The sequence below is a fragment of the Gordionus sp. m RMFG-2023 genome, chromosome 1 (assembly GCF_954871325.1).
Source record: "Gordionus sp. m RMFG-2023 chromosome 1, tfGorSpeb1-WG-v2, whole genome shotgun sequence".
NCBI classification, from domain to species: Eukaryota; Metazoa; Nematomorpha; class Gordioida; order Chordodea; family Parachordodidae; genus Gordionus; species Gordionus sp. m RMFG-2023.
Window position 1 is genome coordinate 73373209 of NC_088775.1, and position 21244 is coordinate 73394452.

Consider the following 21244-nt stretch of genomic DNA (forward strand, 5'->3'; position numbering starts at 1 on the left):
TAAAGTATTACCACATAAAAAATATCCCGTATGCCTTATCGCAAAAGCATTATAGCTTATATATTAACTTAAATGCATTAGTCACTTATTTTTAAATTTGTTCATATTTAATAAATGGTTGATACGATTATTAAAATTCTTGCTACTTGTACATTTTTATTATAACAAGGAGTTTATCAATTATTGGTCACATAATTTGTTCCACTGGATTTTTTATTTTCTAAAGATATTCTTAAATTATCTAGTGCTTTATTCTAACTCATTTAGCAAGTTTAAGTTAATAGAGAATCAGCCTAATTTATGTTTTTTATTTTGTGATAATTATATTAAAGTCCAGAATTTACTATATTTTAATAAAATTTAATTTGAAGTGGATTTTTTAAAAATTGTTTTAGACCCTATCCCAAATCCCAGAGCAACACTGTCTAAAGTCCGATTAATATTAAAATTTAATCTCTACCAAATTGCATTTCCTAAGCAATTGCATTTATTCATTTGCGATAATTCGCGATAATACATTAGTGATATTGCATTCGAAATATGCTTTCGTGATATATGCTCAATAATGAATTGGAAGAAATATATTCGCGATAATAAATTCGAGGTAATATATTAGCGATAATATATTCCCTACTCGCTTCGATAATGTAGTTGATATAAAATTTGACTCTAATATATTAGCGGAGACAATAATGCTTTCCAAAATTTTAACGGTATTGATATATATAACCAAATAATATATAAATTGATTGCGCCATTTCGCAAAGATAATCTGACTTTCTATAAGCTCATTTAGAAAATGGATAAAATTAGAGAATATAAAAATAATTTTAATTTAATTTGCATATTATTCTTTAATATACTACAGAAATATTAGTAAATTGGTTTAAATGATTTATCTTAAATAATACAATAGATATTAAAAACATACTATTTCACAAAAATAAGTTAGAATGTAAAGAAAATGAGGGCATGTATTGATCCTAATATATATACAATATATACCTACTATTTGTTCCCTTTTTATGATTAGAAACAAAAATAATATTCTTTTCGTTATATTACTCTTTTAGAATGAAGCAGTACAGAAAGACATTGATGTTAGTGTTGAAGAAATTGATAGCGATGGAAAAATACTCAATAATAAAACTTATCCTCACTCATTTATAACTTATATAATAGGAGATTTTGAACTGAGTGGAGACAGGCATAAATTAAAAGTTGTTTTCAAGATATGCGAAGGTATGCTATATTATAAATTAGTCACTTTTTATTTTCAACAAAGTAGAAATTGATATTCAATAACTAAATGTTATCAGTATTTTATATAGAATACAATAACATGTTTATATTACTAGAAAAATAAATTTAATATATTTACTCATGACAAAAATGGCCTACATATCTAAACTTATAAAAAGTTTTAATAAAATATTAAATAAGATGTAAATTTATTAAATTTATATCAAACTATCTCAAAATTTATAATCTTATATGTCGCGGACATCTACTCTAAAACTAGGATAGTGTGTTATTGAGTAATTATGAAATTATTTTGTTAACCCTATTTTTCTAAGGTAATTATGATATTATTTTATTATGATGTGTAGAATAAAATTCATAATTAGTAAAATAAATGGGTTAAAAATATTCACAATACTTTATAAATAATAAATTTCTTATTAATATATCACTTGATACTTCCACTAAAAGTTTCGTAACATCCAGGAAAGCAACTAATTATACATCTGGTTTATTATAATTAAAATTAAATTATACCATTTTTCTTACTACAAGTTAAGTAAATAAATTTTAGTTTAATCATAAACACTATATAAATATATTATTTAATAAAAATAATCACAAAAAAGTAATTAAACCACGAGATAAAGATCATTGAATAAAATATATTTTTCATTTCTTAAGGATTTAATTTATATTTAAAAACCTTTCTTATACCACTAATAATAATTATAAAGTATTTAATAGCAAAATGACATCGTTTTCATTAATCTTTACTTATCAATAGAAAATGCCACTGAAACTGTCATACAAACTGAAGAAACAACTCCTTTTGGATACGGTTTCTTTTAGAAAATAATTTCATATATTTATTATTTTCGAATAAATTATTAAACTTGTTATTTTCTAAAGATTTGATTTAACAAAAAAATTGCCACAATGACCTTTTAAAAGAATAAGAGATCTCATATAAAATATGGAAAGTTGTTATAGATAGAAAATTTGTAAATATTATTTTTTCCCTTCGTTTAAATAAAAAACATATAAATTAAGATTTGAGGAAGTTAGATTTAAAAGAAGATAACATTTTGATCCCTAAAAGTCGGAATCTATCTAGTTATTTAAAATTGAACTTCATTTGGTCCTAATATATATTTCGATATTTATTTTGTTGATAAAATGTTGTCATTATTTTATCTCTCCTCATTTTTAGTTCTTCTAATAAAACTATTTATTATTTTTTTAATTATATTCTCCCGAAAACTTTTCTATGCTCATCTATCATACCTTAAAAATATAATTAAATTTAATAATTTAATAATTAAATTCTAAAATATTTATTATAAAAATAACTCTTATAATATATTCTCTGATAATATTTGAGATACTCAAATGAGTATTTTAGATTTTTAAAAAAGATTATTGAATTCTTATATTTTAAAATATTGGTTATTACCTAAAAATCCTTCATTTTTTAAAATATAATGTCGCCATTGTTCTTAATAAATAAAATTTATTATGAATTTACTCCAAATAAATATTTATCTTACAAGAATATTTGCATGATACGAATAGGTTCAGAGGATATAATGTATTTGTAAACTTATTAAAGGCATAGATGAATTACATTGATTCGAGTGAAAAATGTATCCAATGGAATGAAAACGTTTATTTATGAAATCCCCAATTGAGTACACGTTATTATTAGAACGATTTGTTAAATTATATTATTTCGCTATGATCTCAGTCAGCAATCTCAAAATTTCGTGAATTTCGATATGATCCATTAGTTTTCTAAGTTGTAATATAATAATATTCACGACTCTCATAACCTCAACCAAATCCATACCATATTTTTGAAAAGTATTTCATTAAATTCTTGTGTAATACAATAATTTATTACAACATTCCACAGCAAATAGTTGTCGAACTTAAACTCAAGAAAGGCGTTTTTAGATATAAAATGCTGTAACAGCTTGATGTCGAAGTCACCATCTTGTTGGGCATGTCTTTTGAATTTTCTTATATCTTGTACCACATGAAGTATCACAAATAATCTTATTCTTCTGTGTCTTTGGATATCTGAACATTTCATTCATTATAGAAATTTTGTCTAATAAATAGTTTATATATATGTTGATAAGATTTTCTTGCATCCATTAGTGTTTATAATATAATGTAAGGAACATTTTTTCATGGGATAAAATAAATAAAATGTTACTATATGGAAAAAATCGATAAATTTATTTTAAATCTTTGAAAAAATTTAAAAGAAAAATATAACCTATTAGAAATATAAATCTTTTCAATACAGAGTTCATATAAACTATTTTTTTAAATAAATTGCTACAAGTTAATAAAATTTAACTTACCTTTTAAAAGAATTTTATTTTTAAAACTTAAACTTAAATACATAATATATCAGACAATTATTAAATTGTATTTATTTATCAATAGAATTTGATACTAAATCTGACTCCCCATCGCAAAAAACAACTATTTCTGGATCTGGTTATGATTTTTATATTATATTTTCTCCTAAATTTTTAATCATAAAAATAAGCCAAAGTTGAATTAAAAGCACAAATGAATAAAATCGTAGATAAGTTATGATTTTTTTTTTGGTCCGATCGGAGTAAAAAAAAATATTTTTTAACCCAACGATGTTTGATTATTATTATTTTTTGACCTATCCAGGGATTTGAAAATAAAATTTATACTTAATAATTTTGCTGTTTCAATAAAATTTTAAAAAGATTAAGGACAATCATCTGTCAGAAAATTTTTGAACTAGTTAATTTATAAAATTCAAATTCAATTCCAGGCGGTTTAAAAAATATATAAATGTGTAGAGGTTTATTTTTATATAAGATCGTATTTGAGTTTATGAATATTTTTTTAATCTACCCTGATTTACAAAATAATATAAATTTAGACATTTAATTTTATTTCTTTGTCACTAGATTATACAACTAAACCTATCGTATTAGCCAAGGAAACAACTCCCTTCGGATCTGGTTATTATTTTAAAATAAATATTACCCACATTTCCTATTAAAGGTTTTAAATTAGTTTAAATGAAAATCAGATAAAACCTATATAAATGTAATGATCAATATTAAATTTCGATAGTAAACTGGAAAAATCTATTTATAAACTAAATTTCTTGCAAATTTTAAGTCTCCTATTTGAAAATCAGAACAAAAAATCATATATGGCTGGGACCCAAAGAAGATAAAATAAAAATTTATTTTAATTTAATAAGGCCTCAATTTATATGGATATTATTTATAGTTAAAATCTCTTGTATACCAATAATAGTTAATTAAAATATATTTCCAATAATAGTAGATTATTAAGTAATTGTTTAAATTTATTTAAATAGGAATAGATAGTACCATTGAAGCCAAATCATCTGGAGAATCAACGGTTTCCGTATCTGGTTTAATTTTAAATTGAATATCATATTTAAAAGTATTTAATGGGTTTCAATTTATTGATAATTTTTAAATTGTGGTCCCTTTTTTGTGTAATTGTCACAAATAATTTTTTATACCATCGACATCTCTTGTATCGCATCCAAAAATTGTTTCTCGAAGTATAATTAATAAAATTAGATTCGTGACAAAAATAATTGATATTTATATTTAAAACTAAAATTTTTAATTTTTATTGAATAGATGTGGATTATTTTAAACTTGTATCAAACTATCTCAAATAATATACTTCACAATTCTTATTAATACGATATAATAATTTGCTATAATTAGTAGTATATAGTTTATAATAAATATTGCAAAATAACAATCATATTTAATTTATTTCTTATATTTATCATTAGATTCTACGACTATTAGTGTAATAGCCAAGGAAACAACTCCTGTCGGATTTGGTTATTATTTTTAAATATAACTCATATTCTTTAATAAAAGTTTATTATATAAATTTCACTTTAAATCAGATAAAAAAACTTTATAAATGTAATATTCAATATGAATTCCCAAATTAAAAATAGAATCAGTTGTATTAACTGAATTTCATTTATAAATTTTAAGTCCTCTATAGAAACATTGAAAAATCAAATAAAACCTCGACCCGAAGAAGATTTTATGTATATATATTTTGTAAAAGTCTCAATTTATAGATAAATTTTAGTATAGAAAATCTTTTATATACCCCTAATAATTAAAAATATATTTACTAATAAATTTTAGTAAAATTTTTAAATTTAATTTCATATTTAAGAAGCCCTAATTTGTGAGGGCCTCAATTTATAAATATTATTTGTTGTAAAAAAAGCCTCTATAATCTTGCATTCACCGTTAGCTCTATTTCGCGGCTAAGTAAATAAAATATGCTGTGTTTTTATATATTTCGTGCGAATCCGCGTTAACTGTGAATACAGTATAATACTACTATAGTTAATTAAAAAAATATTTCCTAACAAAATGACACCATATCCTTAAATTGTTTGCTTAATTTAAATTATTTATTAATAGATAATGTCACAAAAACTGTCATACAAACTGAAGAAACAACTCCTTTCGGATCTGGTTATTAATATTTAGAAAATAATATATTGTATATTTTTGAATAAATTACTTAAACAAGATATTTTTTAAAGGTTTGATATTCTCAAAATCAAAAGATGACCCTAAGACATTTTATAAAAATCTAAAAGCTCTAATAGAAACCTGTTATAGATGGAATAAATTGTAAAATTATTTGTCATTTCGTTTAGAATAACTGGAAAACGAATATAATTAGATTCTTTAAAAAATATCATTTTGATCGGTGAAAATCGAATCTATCCATTTTTAAATTGAGCTCTTTTTGGCACCAATAAATATAGAATAATAAAAAAAATTATTATTATGATTTGTTGATAAAATGTAATTATCATCTTTAGATTTCTCCTCATCCCGAGATTCGGATAATAACTTTTAATTATTTTTTAATTTCAAATGTTAGTAAGAAAACAATTTTTTTATACTCATCTAACATACACTAATTACACAATTTAGTTAATAATTAAATTCAAAATTTTCTAGCAAAATTAACTGCTGTAACAGTCTATTATAATATTTTAGAATAAGTTTTCAAAACTTTCTAAAAAAGAGAATTCAATTTTTATATTTTAAATATTGGGTGTTACCTAATAATTCTTCATATTTTGAAAAATAGTGTTGTGAGAGTTTCTTTAATAAATATAAAAATATATATTATATATATATATAATTTACTAAAAATAAATTATCTTACCAAATAAAATTGTGCATGATACGAATATTGAAAGGAAGTATAATTAAAACTGTTTAATTAGGATTATATATGTACCGAATTAATATTTATATTTATATTAAGATATAATTTTCTTATTTAAAAGATTGTAATATTAAAGATAAATAGTTTTAAAAACAAATATATTATCAAAAGGAAATATTTTATTAAGAATTGAAATTATACCTATTGTATGGGACATTCTACTTTAATATTTAAGACTTTATTTTTCTATTTGAGATTTAATAGGTCTATAAATCCATCTGAAGAATCTTTTTTTGTAGCTAAAATTATTTACTTTTTATAAAAGTTTATTAAAAATTAGATAAATAATTAATTTTATCTATTTATTTAATAGCATTTGATACTAAATCACAACTATTTCTGAATTTGGTTATTATAATTATATTATATTTTCTCATAAATGTATAAAGCAAAAGTTGTATCTAAATCAAAGATGGGTAAAATCTGAGATAGCTTGGAGCAATCCATTCTTAAACCCGGTTGATGTTAAAAAATATTTTTTAACTCAACGCTGTTGCCGGCTTTATTGGCCCATCCCTATATTTTAAAATTTATTAATTTAAAATAATTTTGCTGTTACAAAGAAATTTAAAAATACAAAAGGTTTGTATGTTTTAATCATCCATCAGATAATTTTAAAACTAGTTAATTGATATAATAAATTCAATTCCAGTCTGTTTAAAAAAATCTCTACTGAAGTTTATTTTTATATTTAAGACCGTACATTAGATAATAATCCTGTTATTTAATCTAGACTTGAATTTACAAAATCATTCAAATTAGGCTTTTCTAACGATCTGCAGTTATCTGTGCTAAATACAAAAATTTTAAAAACAAAATAAAAGCTCCATTATAAAAGATAAAAAGTGCTGATAAAATGATAACCATTGCATATTATAAAAATTTGGAACACAGATCATAATTTTGCTTCAGTACTGAATATTTTAATAAATAGTGGTTCTGGTTGTTCTATTCATACTTTAAATTTTGAATTTAAAGTTATCAAAAAAAATTAAAAATATTTGAACAGTAGACAAATCCTTTAAAAAGAAGCACACAAAAATTAAACAATATAATTTGCACATATTAGAACCGCTTAGGAATTATTCATATCACAACTCCTTATATTCAACCATTTAACTATAACAATTTATTTTATCAACAATTCAAAAGGAATTTAGGATTAAGCATTCTCTGGATTTACTGCATAATAAAACTTAAAGTTTTGGCATCTTTTCTATATACACGTGTTAAAAAAAATTATTTAATTTAAAATGGAATAGACCAATTTTATCTTATTGAGAATTATTAAACAATTTATTCCATTGACGAGAATTTTTATTTAAAAAAGATACAATAAACTTTGAATTTTGTTTGCATTTCCTACAATATTTAACTCTGAAAATATTTTAATTATATCTGCAGAAATAGTTCTTAGCTAGACATATTCAAGATTTAAAAAGACAGATTTTCAGATGCTTTTTTGCTATGCATTCTTTTAGATAGTTTCAGCCCTCTCTTTTCTCAGAAGTTTCTAGCAGTATTTAAAAACTATTATTTTTTTTTTGGAAAAGGGAGTGAGAGGATATGTTGGGAAAATTTTCTATTAGCTTAAATATTATTTACTAATACTGACAAATTTGTTAAGTAGGAAATTTCTGCTCCTTTGGCTAACCAATTATATCCTTTTGGTGCTCTAGGGATTTTTTAGAATACAAAAAATTATGTTAAATAATCTTTGCAAAGTTTATAATTTTTACCATATTATATACTAACAATCTTAATTTTTACTTATACATTAATAGATAATACACTTAAACCAGAATCATCGGGAGAATCAACTGTTTCCGGAACTGGTTTGATTTTTATATTTATTATGATATATTAAAAGAAAATTTATGCTAATGTTGTTAAACGGCTCGATTTGAGCCTATTTTTATATATGGCTAACTCAATATTTTACCAGAATAATTATTAGGGCAAGCCTGACGATTTTGTTCATAGATAGCGCCAAAGTTTGGACAACTCCTCAAAATAATTTTTCTGTATAAATAACCAGTTAGGCGTTTTTAAAAATGGGCTCAAATCGAATCATTTAACAAAACTATAAAAGGCATATAAATTTAATAAACATTTCATGAACTTTAATTAAATATATATATAAATTTTATTCAATTTAAATATAAAAAGTATATCACGCAGCGTGTTGCGTAATCGGCTAAAAACTACGCCTAAGCCTAATAATCGGCTAAGCCTAATAATCGGCTAAGCCTAATAATCGGCTAAGCCTAAAAATCGGCTTAGCCTAAAAATGAACTAAGCCTAAAAATTGGCTAAAATAAATTAGTCAAAAATTCTGCATCGATGCCTAGCATTAATTATTATTTATTTATTTTAGTAAAACAATTTATTTTATTTATATTTAATGTAAATATTTTATTATTATCAACAAAAAACATAATATGATTTAATATTTTTTATTTATATTGTTTTATTTTGAAATGAAAATAAATTTATTTATTTGATGTTTTTTTTAATAAAAAAAAATAATATGCTGCTATTGTAAAAATGTAATATTCTTTTTAATATAATTTATTAGTGATTTTCACAATCTTCTTTGTAAATACATCTTTTATTGAGGAATTATATTGTAAATTTTATTAGATAAAAAAACAATCTTTTAGGTGAAATCTTATATAATTTTTTTTGCTCAATTTTGTAAAATTATCTTGTTTTTTTTATTAAATGAGGTGTTTTTTTTAAAATAATTTTTTAAAAATATTTATATTAAACTTTTTTGATGTTATTTTATATGATCTTTTTAAGGATAATATTTTAATGTGACAATTGTCATAATCGTTATTTTTAAAATTTTTTGACGAAAATAGATTAAAATAAGTATTGATAACATGTTTAAATAAAAATTTAGTGAAGATGTACCATAGAAAAGTGACAATTGTCATAATCGTTATTTTTAAAGTTTTTTGAATTTTTTGACGAAAATATGTTAAAATAAGTATTGATAACATGTTTAAATAAAATTTAGTGAAGATGTGCCGTAGAAAAATGACAATTGTCATAATCATTATTTTTAAAGTTTTTTGAATTTTATTGACAAGAATATGTTAAAATAAGTATTGATAACATGTTTAAATAAAAATTTTAAGCGACAATTATCATAATCGTTATTTTTAAGTTTTTTGAAGCAAATAGGTTAAAATTAGTGCTATAATTAATTTTATAGGTTAAGAAATTAAAATACAAATATTTTTTTTTTTTAAGCTAAAGATAATTTGATTGAAGAATAATCAATTATTAACTCGACATTTTTTTTCCTATTTTTTCATAAAATTTGATGTAAATATTAATAAATTTTTTTTATTAAATATTTTTAAAGGTGATTTTTATTCATATTATGTGTTGTTTAGAAATTTTTAACTGTGGTTTTTGTAAATAATTAATTTATGAGATAGCAGTAGAGGTGTTATTTGCATGACCCTAATTTTTAAAATATAAAAATTTCGTCCCGGCTCTTTTCTTCAAAAAAAAAATTAGGCCTGGCCAGGATTTTTATTATATATTCAGGGCCGGCCCGTCCTGGATTTTTTTAATGTTGTTTTATGTTAAATATGTTATCAATACTTGTTTTAGCCTATTTACTTCAAAAAACTTTAAAAACTACGAATATGACAATTGTCACCTATCTATGGTACATCTTCACTAAATTTTATTTAAACATGTTATCAATACTTATTTTAACATATTTTCGTCAAAAAAATTCAAAGAACTTTAAAAACTACGATTATGACAATTGTCACTTTTCTATGGTACATCTTCACTAAATTTTTATTTAAACATGTTATCAATACTTATTTTAGTCTATTTTTGTCAAAAAAATTCAAAAAAATTTAAAAATAACGATTATGACAATTGTCACATTAAAATATTATCCTTAAAAAGATCATATAAAATAACATCAAAAAAGTTTAATATAAATATTTAAAAAAAATTATTTAAAAAGAAACAACTCATTTAATAAAAAAATAGATAATTTTACAAAATTGAGCAAAAAAAATTATATAAGATTTCACCTAATGTTTTTTTATCTAATAAAATTTACAATATAATACCTCAATAAAAGATGTATTTACAAAGAAGATTGTGAAAATCACTAATAAATTATATTAAAAAGAATATTACATTTTTATAATAGCAGCATATTATTTTTTTTATTAAAAAAACATCAAATAAATAAGTTTATTTTCATTATAAAATAAAACAATATAAATTAAAAATTTTAAATCATCTCACTTCTTTTATTTTTTAAAAAATTATATATATTTAAAATAACATGTAAACTATTTGCAAAATAAAATTTATATAAAAACTATATTAAATAAAATAATTATAATAATTTTTATCAATCGCTTTTAGGTTCTATTTACGATTTCATTAACTACTGTCTTTTTGCTTTTATAAGAAAAACATAAATATAAAAAAAAATAGATAAATTATGATGTTATTGATGTTTAAAATGATTTATTTATTTCTCTTATTTTAATTTTATGATAATGATATGTTTTAATAATTATTTATATATCAATAGATAGTACTACTAAAGCTGGATCATCTGGTAAATTAACTATTTCAGGATCTGGTTATTTCATATTACCTAATAATATGATTAATTTGAACTAATTTTTTAAATTTAAGAATCGGTAAAATATTATGAAAAGAAATGTAAATATAAGCTAAAAATTTAGTTGTTAAAAAAAACACCAATTATAAAGTGATTTTGAAGAATCATTTGACCCTAGCATTGAATAAATACAAAATACTTAAAAGACTCATGTAGGAGGAACTTCAAACTTAAAAATTTCAAACAGACAAAGTTGAGATCTCGAATTTTGCCGAATCTTACTCCTTCTACAACGGAAGATCTTTTTCTGGTCTGAAAACCTCTCGATCAATTTATTTACTATAACGATAATCTGTTTTTCATATCAATACATTATAAAATTTGATTGTCCTGCTTATAAAATTCCCAGGGTTCTTTTACATTGCAATATTTATGCCCGATCCTATAGCTCATACGATGTTACCAAATTTTATTTTTTATGATTTTGAATTACTTCGAATTGTGTTTAATATACTAAAGTTATTAGGTAAAGTAAATAGCCATTTTAAAATGTTATATTAATTGAAATGCATATTTTTTTGGATTAAATTTTTAAATATAAATGGTATCGAACTTCAGGAGTAATCTTATAAAAAAACTAGTTATCGGTATAACCCTTTAATTTAAATCTCATAAATGTTTTTTAAAAAATTTGTTAAATATTCTTTAATTTTATTAAAGTCCAATCTGGCGTTAGATATCGTTATATTCAAAATAAAATATAACATTGAATAAAATTATTATTGTTATTCGAATATTATCATTTTATTATGCCGTTAAAAAAATTTATTATATGCCTCATTTTTAGAAATCAATATATAATCATTTATATTAATGCAACAATATAGCCACAACTGATAAAAGTATCCCCACAAAAAGTGAATATAAATTATATTTATTTCATGATGAATAAAATTTTCGAAACAAAAATTTATTGAAATCGATCATTATCAAACTATCAATTTATTAATAGAAGTTTAACTTATTATTTTAAAAAATACACCTTTTTTAAAAATTCCTAATTTTTTATTGAAGTATCGACAAATATTGATTATGAATGTTATAATAAAACGATTAATATAGATTTGCAAAAATTCAGTATTTAAAGATTAATTATATTTTATTCTTTTCTTCAGCATGGAGAGACGAATTATGTCAAAAAGTTATCAAGAGTGGTCAATATGATCCAAAGGAGATTTTTCCTTCGATTCAGATTTCTGATTCAATGTATAATTTTTCTTATTTATTAATTAATACTTATCAATTTAAATACAGCCCGTCAAATATTTTAATTTTCTAATTCCTTGAATAAAATCAATAATATTTTTAAATTTAATAATATATCTGCTCTAAATTTTATAATGTACTTCTCAGTTAGAGTCATTGGCGTACGAAGCGGGGGGGGGCAAAAATGCAGATGCCGGATATATTTTTCAAAAATATTAATGTTTAAATTAATATTTATTTGTTAATATTTATTCCTATCTCATGTTAAATATATATTTAATTACATTTATTTCACATTCATCTATTAAGTTATTTTATTTATTAATTTCGATTTCAAGTTTTCATTGGCATAATATATACCTATAATTTTCAAATTTCTAGTGGCGTAATATTTATCTACCATTTTTATATTTCTAGTCAAATATAATTTTTCTGAAACTCCTTGTCTAACAGGGAGAAAGAAAGTGCAAGCTTGTCCAACGAGATGGAGTCTCAGCCATCATTTATGGAGTTAGAAGAGCCGATTATTAATGCTATTACTGAAATATCACATGGCCTGAAAGAAATATTTTCTCAGAAGCAAGAAAATTATTGGATTCAATACTTATTTCAATTTTTTTTTCATTAGAATGTATTATTTAATTATACAACTATTTTATGTAATACTTTTTAAAAACATGGCATTGACTTGATTACGAAGATGAGAATAGCGGAGTGAATTTTATTAGAACTCAAGGAAATTAGGGCTAATGTTGTTGAAGAATTTCAATTTTTATGTAATTGTTGAGTAAAGGAGAGCTATAAGTGTTTAATATTTGCCTCACTCGATTTGAAGCAAGGCAAGCTCATCGTCAAAACATTAGTATAGGGTCAGTAGAAAAGTATTATAAAACTATAATCCAAATAAATGAATGGTTTTTAATTCATCATGCAGCACTTACCAATCTGCAGATATTACTTCCACAAAAGCCTTCCCAATCTTTTACAGATGGTGATAGAAAAAAAAAATATTTGTTTGATGCCTTATTAGCTAAATAACTATGTTTAAAAGATTAACTAAGATATAGTCCCAAAAAATGCTATGGATGCTTTGTATAATTTCAAACACATTTTAGATTTTATTCCCAATGTATTAAAATGATTATATATACATATTAGAAAACTCTTCCCATTAGTAAACTAATGAGAGAACATTCTCTTTTTAAGAAGAATAACAGAGCCCTGCAGAGATACAATTTGCAGGGCCCGGCCTGGATATTTTTAAATAAATTATATTTATTTTTGATTTTTATATAATTTCAAATATTTGGTTTTAAAATATATAGCCGGAACCGGATAATTTTTTTTTTAAAAAAATTCGGCCCAGCCCGAGTGTTTTTTTTTAAAAAAAAATTTAGACACTGCCCGGGTGTATTTAAAAAATTAAAATACGGTCCGGCCCGGGAACCGGGCCTGCAGTTCTCTGAAAACATACCTAAGAAGTACAACTTCTGAAAATGAATTGAATGGTTTGGATCTTTTAAATATTTATAGGCATTTGACGCCAAGCAAGGATGAGTAATTGAAAAATTAGCTCAATCCCAACGGTATTAATATTTATATTTCCAACATTAAAATTTTTTACTTTATATATAAATTTTAAAGGCTCAAAAAATTCAAATTTCTATTTTGGGTCATTTAAGTGATTCATATGGTGGTTAAATTCACTTTATATTTTTTAATTCACATTTATTTTATAGTTTTTTATGTGCCGGTTTATATATATAATTTTTTTATAATTCATATAATTGAAATTGTGTATTAGAAATAGTTATTAGTCCTAATAAATTTATGCTTGATATTTTTAAATAACAATAATATTTCATTAAAAAATTTATTATCCACCCCGCCCCTCACCCAGACCAAATTCCTGCTTACGCGTATGGTTAGAGTCATTCCATAACAAATTTAATAAGCAGCTTTAAGAAGATTTGAGAATATTAAAATAACAATTCAAATAATTTTATATTTGTTATATCTTCAAAATGATAGAATTAAACTATTACTATTAAAATAGCTTAGGTGAAATCTTTTAGAGGTGATCTTTGGCTAAAGTGAATAAATTATTTGATGTCACTTTAATAAACCCTCTAAATTAATTTTAGAGCATTGTCGTCGCAACTCTTTAACTAAAGCAAATATTTATCTAACTTGAATAATGAATTATTTATAAAATTTAAAAAAATATCAGACCCCGAGTTCAATTGTTAAGGAATGGTAATGAGATTATTTGGTCCATAGATGGAGAAGATATTTATAAAAGAAAGGACTGCCACGAGGAAGAGATGACCTGTTATAAAGGCTCGGTCAGTTTGACTACACAAGATCAATTTTACATGGCAATTAGCATTCTAGGAATCGATTCCATTATCAACTTCGATAGCAATGTAATATATACAAATTTTTTATGGATATATTAACATACCCACTTTTTAGGTTTTTCATTTCTAAATTATTTTCAAACAACCGAAATTATGTCTCCAAAATTATGAACGATTAAAAAAAAATCGACATTTATTGTTTTAAACCAATATTGAATGCATGAAATGATGAAATGAGATTTATACATATCTTTTCCCTTTCCATTTTTAGTCTATTTCAAAATATATTTCCCTATATTTTTTGATTATCACTTTTAATTTAGGAATTAAGAATGTAAATATGATTGTCTTAAATGCCCCAAAATGAAGAATTAGTAATAAAATGAAGCAATAATATAAGTCATTTTATTTGTTATAAATAACCTTATTTTTTTCGTCATAAACAAAAAAAATTTGAAATGCTGGTCGAATAGTGTATTTAATTACTTATTCAGATTTTGGGGATTATATTTTTATTGTCAATTTATTACAAAACATTAGTATATAACAATTTGAGGTGATATTACTTTATATCATAAGATTAATATTTATTATTGATCATAGATCCTACACCCCGCACAAATAATATTTGAAAAAAGATTTAAGTGGCTATCTAGCTATTTATTTGTATTAGCTTCAAATATTATTTAAACATTGGGCGTAGACAGGGGATGGGCGCCCATAAATTCAGATTTTTATTTTTTTAAATTAATTTAATAATAATATGTTAAATATCAATTAAATAAACTGAAAAGAACAATCAACATCTAAAAAAATCATAGAATCATAAGATTCTAAATATTTTGAATAGGGGAAAAACTTTAAATATTTACACGTGATTTCCTTTTGCATCGTAATTTAAAATTTGATATTTAAGACTCAGCCTAAAGCGTGTCGTAGTTTTTGTTTCTCTTATAACTGGTTTTTATTTATTGATTAGAAAAACAGATTGTTGAATTAGTAGCTTCTAATCATGCTTTATATAATTCATTACTTCAATAATTTTTATTCTAAAATGATGTCAAACTTGTCAATTTATTTATATTTTGCCAACAATGTTAATCTTTAAACTATCTATTAAACGAGTTAAAGCTCTAAAAATATAAAATGCACACTAATTATTCATATAAATATCAGAGATAATGCTTCCATATCTTTTGATTGGTTCTTAATTTGACTACTTTTTTTGTGGCTGACAAAATTGATTAAAGAAGTAAGACACTAGATCATAACGCAAACCAGATACTTATAACTTCTATATTCTTCGTTCTGGCTTGATGCTAATTTTGATAATTTTTTATTTTTTACCAATAATTCTCTTCCCTTTCAAACCATCTACCAATCAGAATAAAATATTTTAATGGTTTGGTATATTTCCAAAAAACTGTAGTTTTCCTTTTGTTTATAACTCAGTTTCCTTTTGTGGCTCTCAGGTACTAAATATTAGAACACACCGGATAGATTGATTTTTTTAAATAATGCAATTTTTTTCTCTTTTTATGTCTTCTAAACAGATTATATTTATTTACAATTGAGCATTAATCATTCATAAAATTTCAGAATAATGCCTTTACTCGCTTTTTAATCGTAACGCTGGAAAAAATTTTGTTACTAATAATTTTTCCATTTATACTGGCTACTATACTAGTTACGGTCTGACACTAACACTAATAAAGAATAAAACAATGACATCTTTTAGAATTAGCATTTCCGATTGTTCAGCTAACGTTAACGAAGATGATATAAAGAGAAGCATGGAAAAATCAATAATATATAATATTTTTTATAGAAGGGACTCGGCTGAAGCCAAGGCAAAACAGGGTTTGGATGCAAATCATCCAAAAATTTGTCGCTATTAAAATATTAATTTCTAAAAGTGCCGATTAGTAGGATATAATTTTTTGGTAAAAGGGTGTAAGGTGGAATATATTTACAAAATATATAAGGTCAAGGAAGAAAAGAGCCATAAAATATAAACTAGAGGATAAATATATTTTTTTTATCAAGTACTCCAGCCAGGATAAACAATGTTTGTTTTTATTTTTAAAATTTGGTTAAATAAAATTATAAGATAAAATATAATAAACTTATGGTAGGATCTTTGATAATTATTTATTGTGAGATATTTTAATTCTAATTTATTTATTCAATCCTTGCTAGTTGAGAACAATTCAAAGAAACTCTTCCAATACTCAATTTTCAATATGTTATTACAATGTTAAAAATATCGAAGACAATATTATGTGCACGTTGCCCACCACTGCTACTAATAGTGAAGTAATTAAATTATGATTTTATATTTCCAATTTATATATTTAAGAAAAGATAACGTTAATAGAGAAGGGATTGCAACTTTATTTAATTAGTTTAAAATACTAGTCTAATATAAAATTTCAAAACTCTTGAATATAATTAATGTTTTATTAGATCATTTTAAAACAACAAGAAGACCGAATTATCGTAGAATCTAATGACATTCAAAAATTCTATAATAATTCTTTCATCTTACGGATTTCTGGAGATTTTGAGGTTCAAGGAACTAAACATAAAAGCAACATGTTGTTACATACATGCCAAGGTTAGCAAATTTAATTGATAAATATTTCAAAGCTTTATTTTAAATTAATGCTATTTTATTCTATGATATTAAAAAAAATAAATTCTTAACCGTAATTTTCTTATGTAGCTCTATTAATTATTTAAGGCGATTCTACAATATATCATTAACACCTCCCATTAATGCTAAAAATAAAAAATGATATTTTTATATTGAATAAAATATTTTTATATTGAATAAAATATTACTATGAAATAATTTTTCTAAAATAATCTTCTATTTCAAACAAGCCATTACATTGGCTATTCATCGAAGTTATTGCATTGTTATCCATGTTTCCATATAGCAATGCAAGTCCGATCTCTTAATTTTTTTAAATTTAATTTTTATTAAGTTTTTTTTAAAATTTTTTTATATATATGCGGTATATTTTTATAATCGTTACATGCCGTTGTTACTTTGTACTAGCACAATAAGATTCACTAAGAATTTTCTTTTTGAATTTGTTAATTAATGTTATTTTCCCTTAATATTACTAATTTTCATAATAAATTTAGACACATGCATTTGATAACATTAATCCATAAAATTAGTAAAAGAGAAAATTAGTTGATATTTCTTTAGCTAGGACGGAGTGTGGAATCTATAATTTTTAAATATTTGATAAAATTGATTACTTAATATATGTTTTATTTTAGGAAAAATATGATAATTAACATTATCACTGACGATCAAATGATTAGATATCACTGTAAAACAAAGCGTATTTTAGCATGCATTCTTTTTTTTGTGGATAAAAAATTAATAATCTTTTGAATAATCTTAAAAAACTTTTAAAATTTCTATCAAATCTAAATAAAATAAAACGATTTGAGCTCATTTTCCTTTATTCTTTTAAATAAGAATCGAAAATTATTTCTCATTTCCCATTTCACATATCAATAGGCTTATCAAATTTCAAAGTTTTATGTTTGTCTTTATCATATATTTTATCATTTTTACAACAATCATTAAAATCTCTCTGCTCAACATGAATATATTTATCATCCGAATTACAGATCTAAGATATCTGGAGTTTGGAATTTCGGGCATCTACTGATTGCTAAATCAATACAATCCAAAATATGATATCTTGAATCAATCTTGTTGTTTGATGAATATAGAATTTAAATTATACAGGAATAATTTTTTTCTGGCGTCAGATATTTTAAAATTTAAATTGATAAATTAGTAATTACATAAAATTTTATTTAAATCGCAAATGAGTAAAAAAATTAGAACACGTAATGCTACCCAGGCCCGTTTGGGTTAAAAAAAAATAGTTTTCATATCCAAATATTACATGAATTCTTATTTTAAAAGATACAATATTCTAACTCTTGATATCTTTTATTCAAATTTTATTTAGAGTACAGTTAAGTGCCAAAATATTTATTAAAAATTTAAGGCTAATGGCAATTTTAACAAGTTAAGTTTAATTTGAGAAATGGCAATACCTTATTTTAATTAATAAATATCCGAAATAATCAAGATTTAATTTTTTAATTATATTTTTTTACAATAAAGGTTCAACGGATTATACTTCTGAACTTACTACAACTTCGATTGGTTAGTAAATTATAAAACCAACGTTTATATAGCTAATATATCTAAATAATGATAAAGTTATAGATAATAATAAAGTGCCCTATCTTAACTACTAATAATTAGAATTCTTAAATATTTGTGCTTATAAATAAAATGAGTTGTTTTATACACAATGGATATATTTAGGATTTTTAAAGTGGAAAGAGTTTGGGTGGTTTTTTTCGCTTTGAAAGACTTTTGGCAGGACTATGTTTTTAAAAGAAATTTAGGGGAAAACTCGTTTATCACATTATAGCTTTTATTTAAAAAAAATATAAATTATATAAAAAAAATATTGCTTATACTGAAATATAAAATAATTCATTGGAGGGGAGAGGGAAATGTTGGCACAAATTTTTTATTAGCTGAATTAATATTATATTTGATAAGAAGTATTTTAAATCTGAGATCACCAAATAAAAATAATGTATTATTATTGGATTGTATAAAATTTTCTATTATGTTCATTATGTAAACAATAAATATTGTCGTTTTAGGTCAAAATTATATAATCAAATGATGTTGGTTTAGGGGTGTGAGTGATTCAATTGTTTCAGGATCGCCTTAAGACATTCGAGTGTTTATTATTAAAATTTCCATTTTTTTGATAAATTTTTTTCTTTCCTTATCCACGGCCAGTCAGTTTAAAATAATGGATTTGTGAAATCCAAATTTTTGCATTTAATTACGTTGTTTTGGTAAAAGTTTTAGAAGGGGTGGTAAATTTCTATTTCTTCTAACTGAATCATTTAAATCTCAACGTCACTGAGTGACGAATCAGAATTCATATTATATTCTGTATCTGACAGATACATAGGTCTGATCAATTATCAATTCAAAATTATATATGAAAAAAGTCACACATACAGAATCAGACATTTAATCATTTTTTTTCCATTCCTTAGATTTTATTTTGCCAAAAAATAATTAACTCTGTGAATATTTATATATAAAATACATCTTTAATGATATCAAAATGAAATATTATAAAATAAAACAAATAAAAATATAGTAAAAATTATATGAAAAAATAAATATATAAAAATTTTATTAAAAAGAACTTGAAAAAAGGAAGGTACATTGAGAGAAGTGAATGCTTAAGATTTTGTATACTTCGTTGGAATGGCTTGTAATCTGTTTTTCCCGCAATGAGCGGTTAGACGTCGTTATAAATTCGACAAAGTGTAGTTCCAGGTCAACGGGAGACCGTTCGTTCATGGGATAGAAAATATCACCCGAGCATAGGGTTATTTTATTTAAAAGTTCATTGGTTCGAGAGAGCATGGGATATTAACTTTTTTAAGGACAGTTAGGAGAATGTTTAAAATTAATTTATTATAAAATAAAAAAAATATAATTTGATTATATTTATACATACATATAAATATTTTTAAAAATACCTAGTTAATTTTGGCAACAGTTTAATTCCAAAAAAAATAAGTTATGACTATTTTGCAAAAATGTAAAACACTATTTAAAATGATATTTACGAAAACTGGCGAATTGGTTAATGATGAAATATTCGCCTCTTTCTTCCTTGAATACACCAATTCCATCCTTACTGGTGCTCTGAGAAATATTTTGCAATGTGGAAAAAATGATTAAAATTTCTGCAAAATTTATATATCATATATAATTATACTAAATAATATTTTTAATTTTTATTTATAAATAGATAGTACCATTGAATATGAATCATCTGGAGAATCAAGTATTTCCGAATCTTGTTTAATTTTTAAATTTATTATCATATCTAAAATAAATAAATTTATACCTATTTTTAGAGCTTTTGACTATTTGTCCAATATTTTTACTTGTAACCTGGTCTTAGATCTTTTTAGCTAGGAATTTCTCCCCCGATTTTAAGAATTAATGTTATTAAAGTAATTGATTGCTAATGTTGGAAATATATCTTAGCCGTGTACATTTAATTACATTAATTCCTGTTACAAGAAAATTTTGCGGATTTTTTGGGCTTGGCTGGGTATAAGAGTTGATTTTAAAAACTGTGAAAGAAATAGGTAAGTTAAGAATTAATGCGATATAATTTAACAGATCATTGACGTTCGAAATTTATTTAATGAGTAAAATTACTATTATATTTTAATAATTTTTTAATTGTCATTATGATTGCACATTATATTATATAAAAAATTTATCTCGTTTAAACATTTTATAAAATCTAATTTATAACAAGTAAATATAAAAAAA

The 21244-nt window shown here is 22.9% G+C and overlaps 1 protein-coding gene across 1 annotated transcript in view; it reads left to right on the forward strand.

The window, feature by feature from the left end:
- Nucleotides 1–21244, forward strand: part of LOC135929793 (mucin-22-like) — a 52454-nt gene that overhangs the window by 1075 nt on the left and 30135 nt on the right. Inside the window, exons 3-18 of the mRNA XM_065466515.1 lie at nucleotides 1074–1242; nucleotides 2030–2083; nucleotides 3700–3753; nucleotides 4206–4259; nucleotides 4628–4684; nucleotides 5084–5134; nucleotides 5742–5795; nucleotides 5867–5938; nucleotides 8352–8402; nucleotides 11153–11203; nucleotides 12361–12451; nucleotides 14682–14877; nucleotides 17011–17127; nucleotides 17278–17428; nucleotides 18974–19015; nucleotides 20709–20744. Of these exons, the coding sequence (XP_065322587.1) occupies nucleotides 1074–1242; nucleotides 2030–2083; nucleotides 3700–3753; nucleotides 4206–4259; nucleotides 4628–4684; nucleotides 5084–5134; nucleotides 5742–5795; nucleotides 5867–5938; nucleotides 8352–8402; nucleotides 11153–11203; nucleotides 12361–12451; nucleotides 14682–14877; nucleotides 17011–17127; nucleotides 17278–17428; nucleotides 18974–19015; nucleotides 20709–20744 (1300 nt within the window). The remainder of the gene's footprint in view (nucleotides 1–1073; nucleotides 1243–2029; nucleotides 2084–3699; nucleotides 3754–4205; nucleotides 4260–4627; nucleotides 4685–5083; nucleotides 5135–5741; nucleotides 5796–5866; nucleotides 5939–8351; nucleotides 8403–11152; nucleotides 11204–12360; nucleotides 12452–14681; nucleotides 14878–17010; nucleotides 17128–17277; nucleotides 17429–18973; nucleotides 19016–20708; nucleotides 20745–21244) is intronic.